The sequence below is a fragment of the Anastrepha obliqua genome, chromosome 4 (genome assembly GCF_027943255.1).
Source record: "Anastrepha obliqua isolate idAnaObli1 chromosome 4, idAnaObli1_1.0, whole genome shotgun sequence".
NCBI classification, from domain to species: domain Eukaryota; kingdom Metazoa; phylum Arthropoda; class Insecta; order Diptera; family Tephritidae; genus Anastrepha; species Anastrepha obliqua.
Genome location: NC_072895.1, coordinates 34,126,023 through 34,151,765, shown reverse-complemented (window position 1 = coordinate 34,151,765; position 25,743 = coordinate 34,126,023). Strand labels below are relative to the sequence as shown.

Genomic DNA, 25,743 nt, shown 5'->3' with positions numbered 1-25,743 from the left:
ATTTTTTTTAATTCATATAGAAATTATGACATTAATAAACAAAAAAAAGTTTAGGTTGTTTGTATTCAGGTCACTTACGCCGATACTACAATGCCCGCCGATTCTGAGGCCCCGCTGCGATCTTCCTGGAAGAATTGAATGTAAATCCGCCATTTTAAATGATTAAAATAAAAAACCACATTTTTTATATTATTTTAATGTATAAATAAACTGTATACCAATTTTGAAAAAAATATATTGACTTCTTCATTTTACATAATTTTAATGAAAATCAGGGAAAATATGACCGTTTCCAGGTATTTGCCCCCTTAATCAGAAGATTTAGAAAACTTCAAGCTGTGCAATTTTATATAACTTGAACTCGGTAAAAAATCGCATTGATTTTTACATTTTTTTCTTTTGCATACGATATTGAGAATTTTCTTCAGCATGTGCGGATGTCTTTTATAACAAAAAAAGAACTCAATACTTCAGCGAAAAAAATGGCAAAAACCGACCAGAATTTTGAAGTAAGAAAATTTACAGTTTTGCAACCAATAATTATTGGAATATAAAACTGCATAGCCAGAATTTTTCCAAATATTCTGGATAAAAAATTGGAAATACTGATGACAATTTTTTTAATTTGTTAAGGGGTTAGGGTTAGTCAGAGACCCGAAAAAATTTTGATTTTCAATTTTATTGCTTTATTTTACAAAATTAAAAACATAGCATTAATACATCATTTTTCGACTTGATTTTAGCAAAAATTAAAACAAAAATTAATAATTGTAAAAGTTATCGCTGTTTGTGTGGAGCCCGTTTCTCCAGAAGTCCCTTGCGCTGATCGTCACAAGTCCTTGGAGACTCATCTAAAAGCAATCGGACAAGAGAAATTAGTTTTATTAATAGATAATCTTGTGCCTGATCGAAGCTTTGTTTTTTTTTTCAAAATTAACAATATGGCGGTCTCAGGAAATATTTTTCAGATTTTCGAGAAAAAACCGACAATTAATTGTTTAAAAAAATTGAAATTCTTGAAAAAAAAAAATTCTTCGATCAGGCACGAGTTTTTTATGTTTTCTAAATGCAGTATAAATTTTATTGAAATCTACCAAGCGGTTTTTTAGTTACAGTGAACACCAGTTCCAAAAACATAGTTTTGAGAAAAACGCATTTAAAGTTTTGCTATCGATTTACGTAGAGTTATACGAATTATTTAATTACTTACACTGTGTCATCTATCCCTGGGCCATATAATAACTAGTTTTTCAGCCGTCATAGCATTCCACCTTCTCGAGTATTAACGTTAGCGCGCTTATCTGCCATTTTCATCCGTACAGCATCCATTTTTTCAGCATACAAACGCTCCGGAGCGCCCGAGCGCCCTTTGTTAATTGTTGAATAACTCGAAAAGTATTTGTCGGATTCACTTCAAATTTTCACACGATATTTTTAAGATATTATTCTTTAAAAAAAATTCTGACTACCCGCTTTCTTAGCTTCACAGTCTGCGGTGGACCATAGCTTCATCAACAATCCTCCTCCAATTCAGTCTCTCTCTTCTCTCATTTCTACAATTACGAACGTTCATCGCTTTTAAGTCTGCTTCCACGTCATCAAGCCATCTCTTTCTTGGTCGGCCTCTCTTTCTTCCTCCGAATGGACGCAAAGTAAACATCCTTTTTTGGATTCTTTCGTTGGGCATTCTTATGATGTGGCCAATCCATCTAATCCGCTGCGTTTTAATAAAACATATTACATTTTCATCATCAATAAGGTTTTCAATTTCATTGTTATAACGGATGCGTATTAAATAAAAAAATGCAAAGTAACGTCTGCGACACTTTCTTCACATGATTTTACTTTGTCCCCAAAAATTTTTTCCATTTCATCATCGCTGTCAGATGAAGAACGTTCCATTAGCAATTCTATTGTGGCAATCACAGCTTGCTTTCGTCTGTGCATTTATGTATGTATGTATGTATATTTATTTCCAAATCTATACTAATATTATAAAGAGGAAAACTTTGTGTTTGTTTGTTTGTTTGTTTGGTTGTAATGAATAGGCTCAAAAACTACTGGACCGATTTTAAAAATTCTTTCACCATTCGAAAGCTACATCATCCACGAGTAACATGGATTATATTTTATTTTGGAAATAGGGCTCGAGATATAGGTCAAAACGTGGACCCGGGTAACCTTCGGATGTGTATGTACAATATGGATATCAAATGGAAGCTGTTGGTGAATGCTTTAGTCCAGAGTATTTTTCATGCCGCTCCGTGACTAGGGTCTCGAGATAGAGACCAAAACGTGGAGCCTAGAATGTGTTTGTACAATATGGATATCAAATGGAAGCTGTTGGTGAATGGTTTAGTACAGAGTATTTTTCATGCCGCTCCGTGACTAGGGTCTCGAGATATAGGTCAAAACGTGGACCCGGGTAACCTTTGGTTGTGTATGTACAATATGGGTATCAAATGAAAGCTGTTGATAAGTGCTTTAATACGGGGTAATTTTCATACCTATTGATGACTAGGGTCACGAAATATATGCCAAAACGTAGACCCGCCGTGTCTTTGAACCGAATTAAACCAAACTTACACACATTGTTAAGTAGGTATTGAAGATGATTTCCGTATAGTTTGAATACCTATTGGTAGATAGGGTCTCGAGATATAGGTCAAAACGTGGGCCCGGGTAACCTTCGGGCGTGTATTTACAGTATGGGTATCAAATGAAAGCTGTTGACTGATGACTAGGGTCTCGAAATATACGCCAAAACGTGGACCCGCCGTGTCTTTGCACCGAATTAAACCAAACTTATGCACATTGTTAAGTAAGTATTGAGAATGGGTTTCGTAAAGTTTGGTTGTAATTCGGAGCACTGGCAACGGGTACAGGGTTCTTTTGAACCAGCCATAATATCGCTTACTTTTTTAACGCTTGGGGCGGAACTGAACCGTCAAATTGACAGTGTGAGTTCCAATGTGTCAATATTTCTTTCTGATTTGGATGCCATAAGGAAAAAACGTAAGTGCAACATGTAAAAATTGTTTGTGATTTTTTTTGGAGTGGATTTTGGAACAGTGAATAATTTCTTACGAAATTTGAGAATTTAATGTGAAATCCGAATGAAATTATGTGTTCGTGGAAAAAAAATTTTTTTTCGTTTTTTTTTTTTTTGAAAAATATAAATGGATAATGGTTAAAAAAGCTCCAATACTTAATAAAACATATAAATTGAAACGAAAAATTCATGGATGATCAGGAAAAAAGACGATTGTTTCTTAGTTATTCATATGCGTTAATTTGAAATTTAAAAACAATCTTCTTTTTTCCTGATTTTCAATTTATATTTTATATTTACTCAAAAACAAATAGAAAAACAAACAATATTGTTTATGCCAAAGCGCTTGAATAAAGATTAAAGAAATAAATAATATGAAAATCATATATTTTCTGTTCTAAACCATATCTATTCTATTTTAGTGTGCCCAGCGAAGGGGGCCGGGTTTGCTAGTTAGTTAATAACCAAGAAGCACAAGCATAAAACACAAGAGATACCTTCAATGCTTTCGATTTGTATTTCGGAAATTGCAGCAACGGTGACTGGGGGCTGTGGTACAGAGGTGCATGCCTCTCTCTATATCATTGGTCGATTCCTATTTAATACATGACTTCAAATAAACTTTATAAATTTTATCTTAAATATCTTTACTTACATTCGCCATTTGAATCACCATTTTTATTTAAATTTAAACTTTGACTCAATTCGCAAATTTGAATTCGTGTTTATTTTTACTTTGCGATCAGCTGTTTTTCGCACTTGCAAATTCTTACAAGTAAAAATTTATCCAGTAACATCTTGCAACTTCCCCTCAAAATGAAATGTCTTATTGCTCTCTCACTTTCCCCTACTTTGCAAGTTTCTTGAATACATGGACATCAAAACTTGAAAGTATGTAACAATTGTCACAAATTATTTGCTTCATGAACAAAACAGTGATAGATAGGATGCTGTCTGAAACGAGCTGTTTGAACCCACCAAACGTATCGTTTAGCGTCTTTACTCGCCGCAAGTTTTGCGAATCGCAATAAATTCTTGTCATTACAGGCCATATATTGTATGTATTTATGTATGTATGTTCATGTGTGTGATACATATGAACTATATTTTTGTTTTTTGATCAACAGAGCGTTAAAGCAAATGACGTTTGGACCACCTGCGCATATATTATAATTCCCTGCCAAATATGATACCATCCGGATTGCATATGTGTATGTACTTATGTATGCACACATTTTTAACGTAAATATACGCAACTCCTGTATTCTAATTCTGCGACACTTTCTACACAATTTCAATGTTCATTTATTATTGCCAATATCGGATCGATGTGCACATGCAAATGTGTGTCGAATAAAAATGACAATAACACAACATACATTACAAAAACATTATCCACTTAATTGCACTTAACCACATTAAAATGTTTGAATGAAATATTAACATCAAAACACTTAAAGCGATGATCGTTGTTTTGGAACTCCGTTTGAAGGCTTTGAAGACCTGTTGCAATGAAATCATACAGCAATTATCGCTTATCGCCGAGTTGGGTGTCCTTCAACCACCCTAAAATTTCAAAAAAAAAAAAAAAAGAAATCTATAAAATCATATTTCACTATTTCCATTGCAGAAATATGTACATAAAAGCATGATAGGGGTTGATTTTTTGATTTTGAGTGCAACTTTGAGTTAAGTTTGGATGAAATCGTTTATTAAATAGGGGTGTTGTGTGCCGATAGTAGATATGATGGCAGCGTGGGAAGTCGAGTCAAAAAGGTCTCTCACATTTGACACGAGCTGCTCGTGGTGCACCACTATTTTTGATGCAGTGCCTTATTGTTTGTAGATATTTTCACTTGTGGACAATTATAATTGAATGTGCGCGGGCTGAAAAAAAAAATTAATTGTCACGGGTAAATGTAGCGGTTTGAATTAATATTGTCAAGCGAAGTGCACGTATCATATCACATTTAGAGGCAATACGCGAGCGGTGAGAAATTTCAAATCGATAATGAAGTGTTTCAAAAAACTTAAAAATAAAAATTAATATTAAGTGCCCATTAGGTCGAATGTTTACAATAGGTAACATTGGCAGAACGCGCGTTCTTTTAATTAAGGATCTTTTTTTGATAGAATCGTCACTCAGGCGCGATAGAAAGAAGCACCTGTGTTCAAAATAATGGAAGCGTGAAGAATTACAAGTTTTACCAATTTATGTGGTATTTTCTTTTTGTATTTAAAATTTGTTTTCTATTTTTTTTTTTTTTTTTTTTGGGCGCCGTAGCGGAATGGATTCTGGCGTGACTACCATTCAGAAGTGCGTAGTTCCGAATCTCCGTGCAGGAAACACCAAAATGAAAGAAGTTGTTGTAATAGTAGTCACTTCTCGGCAAATCTCCAAGTGTATTTCTGCCATGAAAAAGTTCCTCATAATAATATCTGCCGTTCGGAGGCGGCTTAAAACTGTAGGTCACTCCATTTGTGGAAAAGCATTAAGACGCAGCCCACAAATAGGAAGAGAAGCTTGGCCAAACACCCAAATAGAGTGTAAGCGCCAATTATATATATATACAAGATGGCGCAAAATCAAGCAATTTTGTTTTTAAATAACTAAATTAAAAAAAAAATGATTTTGAGTGACTGAAATTTTTATTTTGACCTTTACGCGTTCTATTGCCTGTCAGATTGTATACTGCAGTTGTCTAGTTCGCAAGTGTCAAATACTACGTCTATCAACGAAGCAAATAATCTGTAACAATTATTACAATAACAACTTTTGTTGTTCATGTATCCAAAAAACTTGCAAAGTAGGAGAAAGTGAGAGAGCAAAATGATATTCAATTTAGAGGGGAAGTTACAAGATTTTATTGGATAAATTTTTACTTGTAAGAATTTGCAAGTGAGAAAAACAGCTGATCGCAAACTAAAAATAAACACAAATTAAAATTTGCGAATTGAGTCAAAGTTTAAATTTAAATAAAAATCGTGATTCAAATGGCGAATGGAAGTAAATATACTTAAGAAAAAATGTATAAAGTTCATTTGAAGTCATGTATTAAATAGGAATCGACCAATGATATAGAGATATGTATACAGAGGTATCTGTACCATAGCCCCAGTCACCGTTGCTGCAGTTTTGCGAGATACAAATCGAAAGCATTGAAGGTATCTCTTGTGTTTTATGCTTGTGCTTCTTGGTTATTAACTAATTTGGAAATATATACTCGTATACCTACATAAATGCATAGACTGAAGCAAGAGAAATATGAAGCAAGGTGCGATTGACAAATGTATCAAATTATTGTGGGGAAAATAATATCATGTGATCCTAAGCTCGTTATTTCGCGATTTATTTGCCTCATTTTTTTGTTTCTTTTTTTTTTTTTTTTTGTTCTGTAGTTGAATAAGAAGTAGCTCAGCTGAAAGATTTTTAATTTTTGTGATTTTTCCCGCCAACAATTTAATCAACTGTTCGTAAAACTTGCTAATTGTTAACGGTTTTGCGTTCATATACTTTTTTTTGACGTGATAACGTCTTATAATTCGATTTAACAGGCTGCACGCACGAAAAAATGTGTCGTTACCTTGCTCATTAGTGTTACCTTGCTCATTTGTCGTTAACTTGCTCATTGCCGACAAAGCAAACGAACGGCAACGTTCGACATCTTGCTCTCTCCTACTTAAGTGAGCGTATATATGTATGTATATGCGCATATGTACATATATAAATTCATGTATTTGTATTTGCATATGCCTTCTTATTGATTATTATTAATTTGATTTACTTGAAGAATTTAAAATAAAACCAAGTTTGTTAATAATACCTGTTGTTTTAATGTTATTATTATTTTTTGACATGATTATGTTATGTTATGTTATGTTATGTTATGTTATGTTATGTTATGTTATGTTATGTTATGTTATGTTATATTATGTTATGTTATGTTATGTTATGTTATGTTATGTTATGTTATGTTATGTTATGTTATGTTATGTTATGTTATGTTATGTTATGTTATGTTATGTTATGTTATGTTATGTTATATTATGTTATGTTATGTTATGTTATGTTATGTTATGTTATGTTATGTTATGTTATTTTATGTTATGTTATGTTATGTTATGTTATGTTATGTTATGTTATGTTATGTTATGTTATGTTATGTTATGTTATGTTATGTTATGTTATGTTATGTTATGTTATGTTATGTTATGTTATGTTATGTTATGTTATGTTATGTTATGTTATGTTATGTTATGTTATGTTATGTTATGTTATGTTATGTTATGTTATGTTATGTTATGTTATGTTATGTTATGTTATGTTATGTTAAAGTATATTATGTTAATTTTACCTCATTCTCTATATCCATACAAAATATCTATCAAACAAATAAAATTAAAATTTTCTTTTGAAAAATGCAACCATTCAATCAATATTTTCTTATGACGTTATCACGTTAAACTATCGTCAGTAAACCGACTTTACAGACAACCTCATTTTTTTGATATTTTGCTCTTTGACAGTGAATTTTCGGAAATTAAGTTACTTGCAAGTTACTGGGTAATTTTTGCATGCACAGACCTATTGCAAACAAGGTTACTTAACTCACAGAGCTGAATTTTCACAAGAATTCGAGGAGCTTCAAACCTTTCAAATAGTGTGGTGATATCACCATGCTACAAAAATTTACTTTTTTTTATCCAGGGAAAATTTCAAATGCTCTAATCAAAAGTACATCACCGCTATCCAACGTCTGCAAAAAAAAATCCAGTGGAGCATAGTAAAGCCGCCATACTATAAAAGGCATGGCTATGTACCTACATCGCGATTTTGGCTTTCCAACTGTGACTAAAGCAACGAAGCAATTTGCCTTAGCTCACAAACAGCTATCAAAAAATCGTGTCGACGATGCAACATTCAGCTTACTTCGGCTGAATGCCACTCGAATACGATTAAAACTCACAACGGTATGGAGAGCGAACAGCGATTATTTTGTAGATAAATGGTAATTTAAATGAGCTAAATTAAAGATTTACACATGTGTAATAAAGTATTCGCTTCGAAACTTACTTTTGCTAGTCATATAAATTTTATTATTATCAAATCTTACGCCATGCCTGCTTTTGTTTGCATCATAGCACCGATTTCTCCTTATATGCTGAAGCTTTTGTATTCGGCGTTTGTACATTCTAAACTTGAGTAAGCATCCTTCATTTGGTCTACGTACTATGAGTGCCATGCTGCTAGAATTGTACGAATCCAGAAAGTATTCTTACATTTTTAATTGCGTTGCGTAATTTACACTTTTCGGATCCTATCCCTCCCCGTGAAGCGCGATGCTTATTGATTAACTTAAAATCATTGCAGCACCGGAGAATAACCTTGTCTTTGCCTTTCATTTTTGATTTGATCCTGTTGCTGTTGATTGTCCGGAGTTCCGAGTTTTTCTATATTGGTCTCTCAAAATCTCTTTACGCTCGAAATGCTCCTAATAGTAGAGCCGTAATTGAGTTTAATACATAAAATCTCTAAATTTGTTGAAATAGATTTTTCATTTTCAAAAGATGGCCTATTGAAATTTTTGAATATTTTTTATAAATAGTTTATTTGTACTTTCTTTTTGTAAAGCCTATTAACGCTAAACTATTTCTACTTAGCCTATAAGAATATATTATATTCATGAGCTTAATAAATAAATAAATAAAAATTGCTTATTAGTATCTTTTTACACACTAGGTCCAATTGACAACACTTCTTCTTTTAATTTTTCAGATTTACATTTCCTCATCGATTTAGTTTTTTAAACTTTCAAAGGACTAAATTTTCAAAAAATGGTTTTAATTACTTATACTCCCTTTGTGATATTGTTATTGATATCAAAATATGATATATATGTATATAAATAAAAAACAAAATCCCAAATATAAATTTTTTACAGTATCAATTGCGTATAGTTTATTTCGTAAGAGGAAAGTTCAACAACATCTTTTTTACGTAGAAGTTCAACTTTTTTTTCGCAAGAAGAACAAACTTAAAAAGTAAACAAAATACACTTGCGTTTATTTATATATGGAAGAAAAAGCCTAAAAAATTGTGAAAAATCATTGATATTTTCCAGTCACTTGAAACTTGAACTTTGCACTACTCAAATTCAGTGGGCATTAAGGAGTTAGGGGTAGTCAGAATTTTCAAAAAATCGATTTTTTTTTGCATTTTCTTAAAGTATAATGTTTTAAAAATATTGTGTAAAAATTTGAAGTGAATCCGACAAATACTTTTCAAGTTATTCAACAATTAACAAAGGGCGCTCGGCCGCTCCGGAGCCGATAGCAAAACTTTAAACGCGTTTTTCTCAAAACTATGTTTTTCACACTGGTGAACACTGTAACTTTAAAACTGCTTGTTAGATTTCAACAAAATTCATACTGCATTTAGAAAACATAAAAAACTCGTGCCTGATCCAAGAATTTTTTTTTCAAAAATTTCGATTTTTTTTAAACAATTAATTGTCGGTTCTTTCTCGAAAATCTGAAAAATATTTCCTGAGACCGCCATATTGTTAATTTTGAAAAAAAAAAAACAAAGCTTCGATCAAGCACAAGATTATCTATTAATAAAACTAATTTTTCTTGTCCGATTGGTTTTAGATGAATCTGCAAGGACTTGTGATGTTCACCGCAAGGGACTTCTGGAGAAACGGACTTCACACAAACAGCGATAACTTTTGCAATTATTAATTTTTTTTTTTTTTGAAATTTTGGTGAAGTCAAGTTAAAACATGATGTTTTTATGCTATGTTTTTATTTTTGTTAAATAAATTAATTAAGTAGCAAAAAAAAATTCGTGAAAATCATCATTTTTTCGGGCCTCTGACTACCCCTAACCCCTTAAACTGCATACCTGGAAAAATTCTAGAAATTCCGTTTAAAAAGTTGGAAGTTTCGACAAAATCTGAAAATAAATATTTGTTCAAAGTTTAAAACTTTGCGATATATAGTTTTTGTTGTAAATTTTAATAAACTATATAATTTTGAAACGAGAAATTAGAAACGTTCCCTTTTGATAAACGCTTGATGAGCATAATATTATATTAAACTGTTTAAATGTACCGTTACTTTTTCTCTTCAAATCATTTGCATTGCTTTTGTTACTCTATTTACTACCCAATGCGCCTAGTTTTGTAGTTGTGAAATTGAAGTACCGTTAATATTATCCAATGCAGTGTATGAGTTACTTAGTTCAAGGTAAATAAACTGAGACGACTAATTAGAAACAGTTGTTCAATGGAAGCATATTCGGGAAGTTGTGTTATTTTAATAGTAATATAATCGACTTTTTGGTGTGTATATATTTTAAATTGGTTGTTTAAAAGCAACTAAAATATTCGTCTTCAAGATGTGTAATGGGAAAAAGCAGCAGCTGTACACCTGCCCTGCGCAGCTCCATTTTTGACCTTCGTAAAGCTGGAAAGTCGTGCAGTGAAATTTCTAAACACTGACATCCAACGGGAAATTCAGGATGAATCTAATTTCGAAATATCCAAGAGGACAATTGCTTGGCGTCTGGTCGAATCTGGACTGCATGGCAGAGCAGCACGCAAGAAGCCCCTTCTAACCAAGATACAAAGGAGACGGCGAGTAGTCTTTGCGAGCTCCCATTGGTCATGGCCTCCAAATCAATGGAAATATATCGTTTGGAGCGATGAAACCAAAATAAATCGCATAGGCCCAGATGGTAGAAGGTATGTTCGACGGTCAATCAACCAAGAATTCAATCCTCGCTACGTTTCACGGGTAGTGAAGCATTGTGGAGGATCAATCATGGTGTGTGGATGTTTCTGGTGGAATGGTATTGGCCCAATCCATAGGATTGATGGAATTTTAAATAAGGAGAAATACGTCGATATACTAAAAAATATAATTTTGCCGTGGACTGAGGAAAATTTGCCTGTTATATGGAAGTTTCAACAGGATAATGATCCAAAGCACACGGCAAAGTTGACGAAACAGTTTTTCGACGAAAATTCCAACATTGTTTTGGAATGGCCATCATCCAGGCCGGACTTAAACCCAATAGAGCATCTCTAGGGTGACGTTAAAAAAGCCGTGAGTGCCAAAAATATCCTAAATATGGATGTCCTTTTTGCCGAAGTAAAAACGGCATGGCAAGCAATACCTGTGGCGCGCTGTCAGAATCTCATTACATCAATGCGCAATCGATGTGAGGCAGTGTTGAAGCAAAAGGGTTATGGAACCAAATACTAACATAATCTTAATGTTGATCTGATAATACATTACTGTTTCTAATTAGTTGCCCTATCCAAATCGTGCATTTCACATGCTTTAAAAAAAATATATATATTTAATAAAGAATTGCGATTAAATTGTTTTCCACTAGTTTTTAAGTTTATCATACGTTTAAATAGAATTGGCAAAAAGTTATGAAAATACGTGTTTAAAAGGAAAACGGAAAATTTATTTTGAAATAAGTGTCGTTTCTAATTAGCTGTCAACAGCTGTATGTATGTAGAAGAAAATTCCTAACGTAAATTTAAAAAAATCAACGCGATTTTTGAACTACTTCAAATTTAAACTTTATACTTTATATTAAATACTTTATACAAAAATTATAGTGAAAATTTCTGAAATATTTTAATTTTTTGTGTAATTTTGCGTACAACATTTAGAACTTTGATTATAACGTTTTTAATACAATATTTTTATTAATACAATCTTTTTATAAAAAATTAACGAAAAAAATTTAGCACGAAAAATATAGCAAATATTGTAAAACGATAAAGTGACTTAATTATGTGAGTACAAGTCGCCGTTACGCCCATAAAAACTGCTGTTTTTCAATAACTTTTCAGGAGAGCAAAAAAGATGATTTTTCAGATAGCGAACACTCAGCTGTCTTTGATTGCTACCAAACCAAAAGAGATTTAAACAAAGCAAATGCAGAAATGTGGGCAATAGATAGTGTTAATAAAATGTGAAATAAAAAATTACAAAAATCAGATAACAGTTTTTGTTGGCACAGCAACAAAGGATATTTCAACATCAAATATGCATAAAATTTTCAATACAAAATATAAAAATAAATGTTTGCTTGATTGTCCGGTATAAACTTAACCGTAGCTATGACGTTCATTCGACTCAGCGTTTATTTGGACCCGTTAGGTCACGGAGGAGTCGAGATATTTGTGAAAATCCTATTTTTGGTCAGATTTCTCATATACAAAAAAAAAATAAAAAAATTTGATCAGTAATTTTGCAAACATGTTCATGGTTTGGTTTGTTTCGGCACTGCGGCTTTATACCTGAGAAGTAATGTTTCTGCAGTAAAAGAACCCCCTAAATGGCAATGGAATCAAGATATTAAGCTAAATATTTGCGGTCCGAAATTAAGCAACTAACCCCTCGATCGCAGGGGTTATTAATTCTATACATTTTTTTGGTTCTACTTATAAGGTATTAGGGAATACAGTGCTTAGTGCATATAAGAATGTGTAAAAATTTCCCGGTTAACATTTATTTCTTTATGAAATAGCCAGTTATCTGCCCGCCTGCTTTCTATTGGGAAATCCAAAAAAAAAATTTTTTTCAGATTATAAAAAACCCAGAAATAGAGTATCCTAAGAGTTGCGCATGCCAGCTATTTTATAGTTTTCTAAAACAAAATCTGCGTTTACATATCTACCTGAATGCGCATACAAAAGCTGCAATTATTAATAAAATACAGGTTATAACTCATTAAACCACAAATAACAACACAAAATTATTACCCGTTAAATTCTAATTAGATAAAACCGGCTAAAATTGGGAGAAAGCCCCCACTAACGTTGCCAATAAAATTAGATACAAAACTATGTAAAACTTTATTGAAGCTTACAAATCAATAGGCTGATATTAATTACTTAAATTTAAAAATTTAAAAAGTTTAGGAAGGGATATAAATTCAGTAGCGCTTGATAACTGAACACTGAACTTAATGCCATGGCACTTGATTCGGATTACTAATTGTCCCTTTCTTATAGTATTTGGCAGTTGCAGCAGCTGATGCAGTCATTGACGGCGAGTTTAGACTTGGTTCATAAGACGGGTAACTACCCTCGGCCTTTATTACCGCAGCACATTTCCAATTTCTTGTATAATTTTCTATTAAAAAATATTATTCATTAATTGTGTGCTAGTCAACATTAATACAGGTGTATTTACTTCGCCAAATCCGCACACATCCATCATCGCCAGTGGATATTAACATTGTTGCCAGCATATTCCAGCAAACTCTCCAAACGGGGCAATTGTGATCACTAAACTTGGTCGTTTGTATGTCAAGTTTTGTGTTTGCGGAGGCATCGCTATTTGAAAATAGTTTTAATAAAAAGCAATATTCCGTGCCGAATTCCAAATTTAAAAATCTTACGTGACGCCTCGAATGTTCACAATATATAAGTCCTTGCTAGCCACCGCCAACATATGGAACGTACGACCGGGATTAGGTGCGAATGCCAAGTCAGTCACAGGTTGGGTTATTTCATTTATTGTTTCAATCTTTACACATTTGCGAGCACTTTCACTATATGCAAATATAAAAACCTTCCCAGTGTGTGTAGCAGTCTCGTCACTTCCCGCCTATAAATAATAACAATTTTTTTTTATTTAGTTAAACGGAGCTCGATATTTTTTTACCGCTAAAAGTTGCGAAGATAACAAATACGTCGAAGTATTCCACGATATGCAGCTCAGTGGCAATTTATTGGCAATTTCATGTAGAACAGGCCATTGAGTGAGGTTCATTATATCGGGGGCTTCATAAATGCGAATTATGCCGTCCGCTGAAGCCGTAGCCAACAAAAGCCCCAGGTATTTTGGTGCGAATTTAACGTCAGTCACGCTTGTGCGAGAGTCAGCAAAAGTCATCTGTCTCACCCAACGACGAGCGGATGTCGTTAAAGACGCCACTTTTTCACCAACAACTTCTTCCCACACGGATGCAGTGCGGTCAAATGAGCATGTGACTATAACTTGCCCAAACTCGGGATGTGCCCACGAAATTCTCCATATCGAGCCAGAATGTGCTTTCCAACAACTTGATTCTATCCAATTGCCTTTCTCATCTTCATCCCAGACCTTATGTAAAAATTTATTTTAAATGTTTTCCCGGCATGCGGTATAATTGTATGTATAAACCTTGACTGTTTGGTCACTGGAACAGGTTGCCATGCGACGTCCGTAATAATCGAATGCTACATCATGAATAACATCCTTGTGGTCCGCTGCTATTAATTCAACCTCAAACATTTCACAAGCAAAATCAAAGAAACCTCCCCGAGTCGACGGTACAGATCGACAAAACAATTCACTCAATTTACCAATAAAATAGTTACTGAAAAACCAATTAATTCTATCATAACAGGAACACAGAACAGGGTGACAAAAACTATTAAGCGCTAACAGAGAAGATTCTCAAGCCAGAGAATGTTAATGAAATGAGAAGGCGCAAATGTTACTGTTAAATATTTTTAGTACAATTGAGTTTTGAAGGGTTTCTTGTAAAGGATTTTAGAACATCGCCGATACTGAGTTTTGCACCACACAAAAATCCAAAACACTACCCATCTCTCACATCAACATTAAATTTTTTACTAATTTTGAAATCATAAGTGAATACACAGAATTTATTAAGAATTTCTTCATTCCAATTAAAAATAAAAAAAAATGTTTGTTTAATCAAAGATGATTTTCAAGTTGCTTGAAAACTTTATGTAAAAAACACTGAATATTCGAAAACTTCAACTTAGACTAATTGTATTTAAAATATCTTTATTACGTACATAGAAACACAGTAAAGGGCTTAAAGTAAAATAAACTACTTACACTAGTGCCAAGGCACCTGACTTGGGTTGCTAATTGTGCCTTTTTTATAGTATTTGGCAGTAGCCGCGGCTGCGGCAGTGAATGTCGGAGAGTTAAGACTAGGTTCATAAGACGGATGACTCCCTTCAGCTTTCAACACAGCAGCGCATTTCCAGTTTCCTGTATAATTCACTAAGTACAAGAGATAATAGGTAATATTAATACACTTTTTAACATAAATAAAGCTACTTCGCCACATTCGAACGCTATCATCATCGCCAGTAGAAATCAGCATTGTACCCAGCATATTCCAACATACTCTCCAAACGGGACAATTGTGATCGCTAAACTTAATGGTTTGGATTTCCAGTTTCGCATTTGCGGAAGAATCACTACAATTTAAAGAAATTTATTGAATGTAAGACAATCATTCATATTTTTATTCTTACGTTGCTCCTCGAATATTTACAATATACAGATCTTTACTAGCTACTGCTAATATATGAAATCGACGACCAGCGGCAGGAGCGAACGATAGGTCAGTTACAGGCTGGTTTATTTCATTTATAGTTTCCACTACTGCACATTTTCGCGCGCTTTCGTTATATGCAAAGATTAAGACTTTCCCCGTATGCGCAGAAGTATCGTCACTACCGGCCTACGAATATTTAATTTCTAATAGATTCTTAATAGATGTTTTATTTCTTACGGCTAGAAGATGCGAAGAAAGCTTGTATGTGGAAGTGTTCCACGATATGCAGCTCAATGGTAATTTATTTGTTATTTCGTGCTGAACTGGCCACTGTGAAAGATTCATTATATCCGGTGCTTCGTAAATGCGAATTATACCATCCGCTGAGACTGTGGCCAAAAGAAGGCCCAAGTATTTGGGAGCGAATTCCACATCAGTAACACTAGTGCGAGAGTCCACCAGAGTCGTACGACGCACCCATCTACGAGCTGGTGTCATGGTGGCTGCGACTTTTTCACCAGCAACTTCCTCCCATACCGAAGCGGTACGGTCAAATGAACATGTCGCCAAAACTTGCCCGAACTCTGGATGTGCCCATGATATACGCCATATAGAACCAGAATGTGCTTTCCAACTACTCGAAACTGTCAACTTGCCTAAATCGTCTTCATCCCAGATCTATAGTACTTTTTATGTTTACATAAATATTTTCTTAGTTGGGGAAATCAACTACATATGTACATACTTTCACAGTTTGGTCACTGGAACAAGTGGCCATACGTCGTCCGTAGTAATCGAAAACAACGTCGTGGATAACATCTTTGTGGTCCGCGGATATTGGATTTACTTCAAACATGATTGTAAATAAAAGTTATTGCTTATAGATCATAATCATATTCCAGAACTTGAAAATGTTGCAGAAAATTCGCAAATCTAAGTTTACAGAAAAGTACAACCACAGGGTGATTTGATAATTAATTATCTCGCGTATTCAAATTTTGTGAACAAATTCAGCTATGACGTAGGCAGCAATAATCATCAAGTAAACAATTAAAAACTCTCATTCATAATTGCTGTTTATCAATTTGCGAATATCTGTAAAAAAATAGAAGTGTAGTAAAAATTAAAACTTAAACTGAAACTTAATTAAACTACATACGGAACACAAGACAGGGCTAGTTTACTGGGGCGGCAGCCCTTAGTCGGAAAAAACCCGAGTCATTCCGGTAACGTAGAACCGGCTGCCATAATTCCATAATGATGATTTTAATAAAATATTTTTTTCACTCAGTCTTAAGTTACTCTAAAGAGATAATGCAGAGAAAATGCTTTCAGAGAAAGTAAATAAATGCAATTACTACATTAAGCCTTTAAAGATTGAAATTCTTAAGGGGGAAGTCTACTGTGAATTTTTCAAAAAATCGATTTTTTTTTTATTAGCTTAAAAAATACTTTGAACCCTCTTAAATAAGGTGCAATATGTGTTACAGCTGGCTAAATTTTTCTTCGTTGAAATTTCGACCTTTTCCCGAAGCGCTCCAAAGCGCGTACCTGCGGCACATGAAACTTTAAACGCATTTTTCTCGAAACTAAGTTTTTGTATACGGTATACACGATATCTCGAGTTCTGATAAATGAATCAGCTTAAAAATTTAATTATATATTCTCTGTAATAATGTCTCTCGTCTGACATAGGATTTTTTGATATCGTTATTTGTTAAATTGTTATAAACAATAGTAACATCAATTTTAGGCAAAAAAAAAAGAAAAAAAATTCAAGAATTTTTTTTCCAACGCCAAAATTTTTTATCGACATAATCCTACGTCAGACGAGAGTCAATACTATGTATATGATAACAATATTTTGTTTTTTTGTTTTAGATCACCGAAACGTAAGATTTCATGTACACCGTTTAGGCACCTAAGAAAAGCGGACCTGCGCTTGCAGAAGTGCCACAGCGGCCATTTTGAATATTTTTACTTAAAATTTTTTTTTTTAAAACTTAAATATATAATAAAGATAAGAGTTTAAATAGATTTTATGTACGAGCAATATTTTGTTAGAAATAAAATCCGGAAAATAAGCCTGTTTTTTCCCTTGTCACAGTAGACTTCCCCCTTAAGGGGCGTTTCAGTGCATAAAAGTACGTTCACATATGCTTTAATTATCAATAAATCCACAAAATTAATCTACCCTTTCATGTATGGCAGATTACCTGCAAAATTGACAACCAGCTGTCAATACTGTTGTGAAAGGTTTTTCTTTATAGAAATTATTTTTGGTTTGTTTAATTATTATTAACAATATGAAGAAAAGACAAGAAGAAGGAATAGCTAATTTAATTGTGCAATTGGCTGCTAATAATAAACAGTTGGAGGAAATCCGTAAACGACGTCTCTCGAGGTTTCAAGAAATTATGGCAGCAATACGCATTCGTAATTCAATATTATATTTTATAATAAGTAATAGGAGGACACACGTTTATGGACACACCCTTTTTTCTGTAAAATGAATCCATAATTAATAATATTTAACAAACATTTTATTAGAATTGTGTTTACAGACCTGTTTTCTTTGCCGGCATCCATTTCATTTAGTTTTTATTTTGATGTTTCACCTTACATTCGTAATAATAATTATCGATAACACAGAAAACACAGGGTTGTATGTCAAAAAGTATCGTATTGTCTAAGATTATTTTATAATCTCAGATTTTGGGAGAGAAATTTTGTATGGGAAAACGCGCTTTTTAATTACGGATTGGGGATTAAGCACGAAAAAGTAGATCACCTACTTATATGTGAACGTAATATTTAACTGCTTTTTAGGCATGTAATTTTTTTTGTTTTATACAGATATATAATATATTGAAAACATTTAAAAAATTCAGCATCTAGACCTATAATGAGTTAAACTCAAAAATTTAAATAAAATAACGTCAAATATGCGTTGATCAAACTGGCTGGCACATTTTATTTTATTACACTATGGCTAACCCTCGATAACTATCATCCTTGCAATCGCACTGTGGTTCGCAAATTCCGATTTCCTGTGTTTCATTTCTATTTGAAAATCGAGCAATGTTATTAATAAAAAAGAAGTTCATTTGCCCTTTGGAGAAGAAAAGATTTGCTTTTTCGTGGAAAGCAGTTTTCTAAAACGTGCTGAAAAGTTTGTCACAGATTACGGGCAAAACAATATTTTTGAAAATGTGTTATATTTTATAATTGAATACAATAGGAGTGTAAGGTGCCTAGGAAAGTTCCGAGTTGTGTGGTGTACAGAGATAAACGAAGAATCAAGTTTTGTAAAAAAAAAAAACAACATGCAAACATGTTCTTTGTATTTACGGAAATAAACTTTACGTATAAAACAAAACCAAGAAAAAGAGATTTTAATTTTTTTACAAGAAGTCAATGTTCAATAGTTATCGCACGTCGCTAGTTATAACACAAAAATCTCATTGTGTTGAGAAAAAATCCTACATATGTACATAGCCACACATATTTATAGCACGAGTGGATAATTATCCTCTGTACAACGACGTTTACCTGCTATCGCCCAGAAAACACAACACGACAACAGAAGCAGTTGGTGACATTTGCTAACCCACCTAGCACCTAAATTTTCGCAATAAAAAAACGCAGTCAACTGACAAAGATAGAATATTTATAGCCCACTGTTTATTTGCTCCTAACAAAGATGTCAGCCGACTCGGATATGGAGTATTCGGACAACGATTGTGAATACGAAGATTACTACAATTCAGGTAGGTAAAACTTTAGTAGAAACTAGTAGGGAAATCTTAACTCCGGAGCGCCCTTTATTTTAGCCTTTTGGTAAAGTTTAAATTGGCCTGACTGTTAATATGGTAATCATTTATTTTACGGCCCGGTTCCAAAAATTGGTATTGGTCGATGTCGTTTAATTCCAATATTAACATTCCGGAATCGCAGCGTCAATTTTTTCACTAACGGTTGGCCCATGAAGTACGCTGTTTCGACAGGGTGGGTCCAAAGGGAAATGCTTGTTAGGACAGCGATGGAGAAACTCCTGATACACTATATTTAATGAGGTGTATGCTTCCGGTCAAGTAGTGAGAGAAAAACGGTGCAGCTGAGGTGAGGTCCAACCAAAAAGTTGAAATAAAGCACCGTACCGGTAGCAGTACCGCAACCATAACCACCAACCTCTGCTTCTCGACGTTCCCCCGATAATCGGTTCTTCGTTACCGGAACGACCCGGATTTGCTATATATCCGACCAAGGACTGTCACTCCAGCAGCACTCCCCGTACATTGATGCTACAACAATAACAACAACCTCTGTTTCTCTTTTTCCTTTATAATTTTTTTTTAAATCTCCGCTTTTTTTGCAACCTCTTTTATTTTTATTTCCAATTTTTTTTCTGACAATGTACATCTCTGCAACGTAGGAAAGTGTGTTTCCTTGTTAAATGGGAGCACGGTTCTCATTCGACTATTTGCTAAACCATCATGGCCTGTACCAATAGCGGTTCCATGGAGGTTTACTCCGACCACTTCTAAACGCACCGTTGCACGCTGCACCTTACTAAAGTTTCAAAATTTATAAAAGCTAGGTGCTATTAACGACATTCACCGAGAGTCTCTTGAATTTCGTGTTCGTATTCGGTGCGCATTTTCTATCCAAAAAATTTAACGCAGTACTAAAAACTCAGGTTTTGAATTTTTATTTTATTTTTATTTAATTTGCAGGTGAAGACTGCGATGTGGAACGCTTGGATCCGAAAAAAACTGACCCTGAATACTTCGAATTTGAATGCCTCACAGTCGAGGAAGTGGAAAAATTGCTCAATGAATCTGTGGAAAAGCTTAATACGATCCTCCAGATTACTCCATCATTAGCGAAAGTGCTGCTGCTAGAGCACGAATGGGACAATCAAGTAGTGGTGGACAAATATCGAGAAGACGCAAATGCTTTGCTTATAACAGCTCGTATTAAACCGCCGAATCCAACGCTTAGCCTACCTGACCCGTCAGCTCCATCCACCAGCAAAGACGCTTTTGCCTACAGCAATAGTAATACCGGTGGGAATGGCGACCCGCCTCGGAACGTGTTGATCTCAATCGGTGTCTATAACACAGCGACGTCTGGCAGTCAGCAGACGACTTCGTACCGCAGTCAAATGTGCCCGGTCTGCGCCAGCTCACAACTCGGTGACAAATTCTTTAGCCTCTCTTGTGGTCATGCTTTCTGCAAAGACTGTTGGTCAATGTTTTTCGATACGCAAATATTTCAGGGGATTTCCACACAAATCGGCTGCATGGCTCCAATGTGCAATGTTCGTGTTCCTGAAGATTTGGTCCTCACCCTAGTGACACGGCCCGTAATGCGAGACAAGTATCAACAGTTTGCCTTTAAGGATTACGTAAAATCGCATCCCCAATTGCGTTTCTGTCCCGGACCAAATTGCCAAATTATAGTACGTTCACCCGAGGTTTGTCCGAAGCGCGTCATCTGTACTTTATGCCATACGTCATTCTGTTTCAAGTGTGGCATGGATTACCATGCGCCTACCGACTGTTCGATAATTAAAAAATGGCTCACAAAATGTGCCGACGATAGTGAGACAGCCAATTACATCAGTGCTAACACCAAAGACTGCCCAAAATGCATCATTTGTATTGAAAAGAATGGAGGTTGTAATCATATGCAATGTTTTAACTGCAAACATGACTTTTGCTGGATGTGTTTGGGTGATTGGAAAACTCATGGCTCTGAATACTATGAGTGCTCGCGCTACAAAGACAATCCGAATATTGCCAACGAATCGGTGCACGTGCAAGCTCGAGAAGCATTGAAGAAATACTTGCACTACTATGAACGATGGGAGAACCACTCAAAATCGTTACAGTTGGAGCAACAAACCATTGATCGATTGCGGGACCGTATCAATGAAAAAGTGATGAAGGGGCGTGGCACCTGGATTGATTGGCAATATTTGTTCAATGCTGCCGCTTTATTAGCGAAATGTCGGTATACGCTTCAATACACCTATCCGTATGCATACTTCATGGAAAGTGGGTCGCGAAAGGACCTATTCGAGTACCAACAGGTGAGCGCAAAAAATATTTGTTAAATAAGTTGCTTCGTAGGCCACGTTATTATTGTTTTTGTTGTATCAAAATTACTAAACCTTACCTAACAAAATGTTATTAAGGTCAATCAACGACGGACCCAGGAAACATTGTGTGAACTCGGTGTATATAAGTTAATTTGAGAGGTTGTGTTACGGCCGTCGTGGCCGAACGGGATGATGCGTGACTACCATTCGGTATTGCGTGGGTTCGAATATTGGTTACTCGATGAACCAGCAAAATGATAGAAAAAGTTTTTTCTACTAGCGGTTGACTCTCGGCAGGCAATGACAAGCCTCTGAGTGTATTTCTGCCATGAAAAAGTTCCTCATAAAAAACCATTAGCCATTCAGAGTCCGCTTAAAATGGTAGGTCCATTCTTTGTGTAAACACATCAGCACGCACACCACAAATAGGAGGGGGAGCTCCGCCAAACACCTAGCAGAAGTGCACGCGCTAATTATTTATTTATTTTTTTTAAGTGAAGTGGTGGTTAGCACCGAGCGCGGCAAGTTCGGACTAATCCTGTATTCAGGGAATTACATCTACTGCAGTATCCAGAACGAAATAAAGCCAGCATCATACGGGTCTTTGCCTTTAATTTTTTTTGGATCACATGATATTTTAACGTTGGCAACTTTTCTCGCTCCAAATCTTTTCTGTCAGTCAGTTGTTGTTTTTGTGATGATAATTTTTATGATAAAAGTCTTGCCAAAAATGGATTTGTCAATAAGTGCCGTCGCAGTTTTACTTTGACGTGATCTACGGGGCAGGTATTGCCAAGCTCTAGAGTGAATATCTGTATACAAAAAGGTGGCATAGAGTTCATAACTGTCGAAGGTGAGGATCTGGAAAGGCTGCAAAAAACGCTTCACCAGCTGTTATGATCTCATCATTTGATGCAAAACGCTTTCCATGTATGAATTTTTTATTAATTTTTTGAACAGATGGTAGTCGTTAGTTGCCAAATCTGGTGAATGCGGTAGATGCTTCGAACTGTAGTTCATGGATTTTAGCCATTGTCAAAATGCTTTTTCTTCACAAATTTTTTCCTTCAGCTGGTCTAAAAACTTACATTAATATTCAGAATTTATTGTTTTATCAGTTTGCAGGTAATCCAGAAACAAAATTTCTTTCACATCCCAAAAAACTGTTGCTAATACCTTTTTGACCGTTTTCTGGACACGAACTCGTTTCCGAGTCGAAGAACCAGATTCACGCCATTCTTTAGTTAGCTTCTTTTTTGATTTAGGAACATGGTTAGGTTAGGTTAGGTTATAATGGTTGCCCAGAGAGTAGGGTCCACTTGGACGAAATAGTTTGGTTCGTCCTTTGTGATACCATTGAAGGACAAAGAAGGGGGAGGAAGGGAAGGGATGGGGAGTGGTGAGTGTTTGTGGACTACGAACGGTGACTAGTCCGCGGTTGTGTTAACCTCATTATGCTGCTGATGTAGTTCATCAGATTTTTGTTATCAACACCTGCTATATCAGCAGGCGCAGAAAAGAAGTGAGAACCAAGATACTTGAATCTTAGTCCCGCGAAAGCTGGCCAGCTAAGGAGCAGGTGCTGAGATGATTCCACCTCATCCTCCATGTAGCTGACGCAAAAAGGACTCGAAGTAATTCCGAGTCTCACGGCATGTGTACCTCGCGGACAGTGCCCCGTGATGATGCCCACGAAATTTGAGAGATGACATTTTGTCAATCCCAGGATATCCCTCGAACGCCTCCTATCCAAACGTGGCCAGAAGGACTTCGCGACCCTACACGTTCGTGTACTTGCCCAGCGTTCGCTGAGTTGGTGCATAGCCCATCCTTCCAGGAGTAGAGCGCAGGTTGTCAAGGGGATCCCGATCCTCTCCTTTCGCGGGCACATTGCCTCACTGGCCCCCTGTCTGGCCAGCTCGTCGGCTTCGCAGTTTCCTGCAATGTCACTGTGACCAGGTTAGGAACATGGTAAAATACCCAAGTCTCATCCATAGTGACGAATTGACGCATATAATTTGTTTTATCCTTTCGGAAACGCTTTAAATGTTGCTGAGAAAATCGTATTTCAGTCAAAATATTGCTTACACTGCCCAATGAGATGCTTAAGGCTTCTACTATCTCTTTCTTCTAAATCTTCTTCAGTCACTCGATGATTTTCCAATACGGTATCCTGTATTTTTTCTACAATTTCTGGTGTTTTTGCGGGTTTTGGAAGACATTGACAGGGATCGTCAGCAACCCAATGAAATGAAACTTCACGTACGTTCATATAAAGAGTGCACCGGCATAACAAAAAAAAATTAGGCTAGCAGCAACGCCCTCTCTTATCTAACCGCAAAACTTATTAAACGACCTTCAGATTCTACTTAGTGTTATAAAATTCAGAATAAAGAAATACATTACTAAGAAGTTGACATAAGCAAAAGTTTATATTATCCATAAAAAAATGTTCCTTTTTATTTCTTTACAGGCTCAACTTGAGGCAGAAATTGAGAATCTTTCTTGGAAGATCGAACGTGCCGAAACAACAGATTTGGGTGATTTGGAAAACCAAATGGATATTGCTGAAAAGCGTAGGACAACGTTGCTCAAAGACTTTTTCCCCATAGACGTTTGAGTGCCAACAACAAAATGACTGCAACAAAATAGCGAAATTATTACACATTTAAGTTATCAATCGTTAATCCATATACGATAGTTGATTGAACCATTTGGTTCACATGGCTGCTAATACGAATGGATAAACTGCAATACAAACGCAATGCGCTAAACATTTTAGAATATACTAAAAAAACATACATACATACATAGACACATGCATATAAACTATATCGAAACCAGGATATAATGTATTAAAAAATAGTATATGTATGTGCATATATAATCAATATCAGTGGGCAATAGGCGAAAGGAGCGCCATATGTGTTAAATATTAATGTAGTTCACAACAAATGCACTTCTAAGCGCATTGACAGACAACCAGTTGGAGATAATTTAAAAATAATTGCCCAATGTTAGGACACATTTTTAACTTAGAACAAAAATCAAACTTCTTAGCAAATTAAATGTTTGTTAGAAAGACGGCAATGTAAACTTAAGCAAATGTAGGCCTGTTAGCTATGAATTAGTTTATCAAATTTGGAATTCAACAGAGAAAAATTACAACTTGATAATCGAACACAGGATGGCGACTCAATTATAAACTAATGAAAGGGAACACTATATTATGTATTGTAGGTATATAAAGGAATTGCAGTTTCGTGTGCACTTGCGAAACAATTACAATTTACGTGACATTTTTTAAGGGAATATGGGAAATAACTAGTCACTACCGACAAATTGTAAGGCGCTGACTCCAATCCCGATATCTAAAAATTTTCTCCCACAATTATCCACTAATTCCCGTTTACCCAGTATTAAACCTAAAAATGTGTTTTTGTTTAAAATTTTTTATACACCTAACGTAATGGAAAGTTTCTGATACCGCGCCACTGAACCTATTCAAAACATCTAGTGGCTTCCCGGCCACAAAATTAATGTTACGCAGTGTAATCATACAATGTTTTGTATATACGTATGTGGTATTTATATACTTAGCTTTAGATTTTTGTTTTTATTTTTATTATTCGTTTATTTTATTTGTAAATTTTACTGTGTATAGCTCGACTTACACATTTTGACTGAACAAGTAACTTTATTGCATAAAAATAAGCGTAGAATTAAATAGAGCTCTTCACTTGGGCTCTTCAATTGTATAATTAAAAGGTAGATATCGTGTCCAAGGAGGAATACCGAAAATAATGGAAATTTATTCACTAATTATATCCCAGCTGGGGGCAATCAGCATGATATTTTTAAAGTTGCAATTGAAACTATATTCGAGCGCATTCTTATTTTAAATAAATTGTAAATTTTAACATATGTATGTATAAGGCATTCAATTGAAATAATTGACAAGATAATATGCTTTTAAAATTACAGCATTACGTATAAAAGTGTAATAATAACAAATAAAATACAAATGTAAATAGATTTAGTGTCAAAAAAGTGTGTTTTCATTTCCACCATGAAAAATGTATCTACCGTTCACCGGTCGCAACGGTGAATTTCACCCATCGTATGTATTCGCTATACAGGATGACTTGAAGACAAATGAAGGTATAGGCGCTGGGGTAAAGAAATGTTCTGAGGGCCTAGATTGGTGACGTCGCGCCGAGTAACATAATCAGCAAAATGCTCGAACGCGAG

At 34.9% G+C, this 25,743-nt stretch overlaps 3 protein-coding genes across 3 annotated transcripts; 1 reads left to right on the top strand and 2 right to left on the bottom strand.

Annotated features, from left to right (window-relative positions):
- Positions 1-12,988: 12,988 nt before the first annotated feature.
- LOC129244596 (nucleoporin seh1-like) lies at positions 12,989-14,446 on the bottom strand. The gene is made up of 5 exons (XM_054882317.1): positions 14,249-14,446; positions 13,748-14,188; positions 13,482-13,690; positions 13,274-13,416; positions 12,989-13,213 (listed from the first exon to the last, which is right to left on the bottom strand). The coding sequence occupies exons 1-5, from the start codon at positions 14,357-14,359 to the stop codon at positions 13,044-13,046; spliced, it is 1,074 nt and encodes a 357-aa protein (XP_054738292.1). The 5' UTR covers positions 14,360-14,446; the 3' UTR covers positions 12,989-13,043.
- Positions 14,447-14,864: 418 nt separating this feature from the next.
- On the bottom strand, positions 14,865-16,298 carry LOC129244673 (nucleoporin seh1-like). The gene is made up of 5 exons (XM_054882442.1): positions 16,132-16,298; positions 15,624-16,064; positions 15,364-15,572; positions 15,164-15,306; positions 14,865-15,106 (listed from the first exon to the last, which is right to left on the bottom strand). The coding sequence occupies exons 1-5, from the start codon at positions 16,240-16,242 to the stop codon at positions 14,937-14,939; spliced, it is 1,074 nt and encodes a 357-aa protein (XP_054738417.1). The 5' UTR covers positions 16,243-16,298; the 3' UTR covers positions 14,865-14,936.
- A 2,184-nt stretch (positions 16,299-18,482) lies between these two features.
- On the top strand, positions 18,483-25,529 carry LOC129244672 (potential E3 ubiquitin-protein ligase ariadne-2). The gene is made up of 3 exons (XM_054882441.1): positions 18,483-19,156; positions 20,123-21,483; positions 23,966-25,529. Exons 1-3 carry the CDS (start codon positions 19,090-19,092, stop codon positions 24,110-24,112), a joined length of 1,575 nt encoding a protein of 524 aa, XP_054738416.1. The 5' UTR covers positions 18,483-19,089; the 3' UTR covers positions 24,113-25,529.
- The last annotated feature ends 214 nt before the right edge of the window (positions 25,530-25,743 follow it).

Bases quoted from the DNA above. Each gene is read 5' to 3' on its own strand.
- LOC129244672 (XM_054882441.1), top strand. From the start codon at position 19,090: ATGTCAGCCGACTCGGATATGGAGTATTCGGACAACGATTGTGAATAC. The intron at 19,157-20,122 runs GTAGGTAAAACT...TTTAATTTGCAG, and splicing joins CGAAGATTACTACAATTCAG to GTGAAGACTGCGATGTGGAA. The intron at 21,484-23,965 runs GTGAGCGCAAAA...ATTTCTTTACAG, and splicing joins ACCTATTCGAGTACCAACAG to GCTCAACTTGAGGCAGAAAT.
- LOC129244673 (XM_054882442.1), bottom strand. From the start codon at position 16,242: ATGTTTGAAGTAAATCCAATATCCGCGGACCACAAAGATGTTATCCAC. The intron at 15,573-15,623 runs GTAAGAAATAAA...AAATATTCGTAG, and splicing joins TTTCTTCGCATCTTCTAGCC to GCCGGTAGTGACGATACTTC. The intron at 15,107-15,163 runs GTAGCTTTATTT...TCTTGTACTTAG, and splicing joins TAGCGTTCGAATGTGGCGAA to TGAATTATACAGGAAACTGG.
- LOC129244596 (XM_054882317.1), bottom strand. From the start codon at position 14,359: ATGTTTGAGGTTGAATTAATAGCAGCGGACCACAAGGATGTTATTCAT. The intron at 13,691-13,747 runs GTAAAAAAATAT...TATTATTTATAG, and splicing joins TATCTTCGCAACTTTTAGCG to GCGGGAAGTGACGAGACTGC. The intron at 13,417-13,481 runs GTAAGATTTTTA...ATTTTCAAATAG, and splicing joins GTGAACATTCGAGGCGTCAC to CGATGCCTCCGCAAACACAA.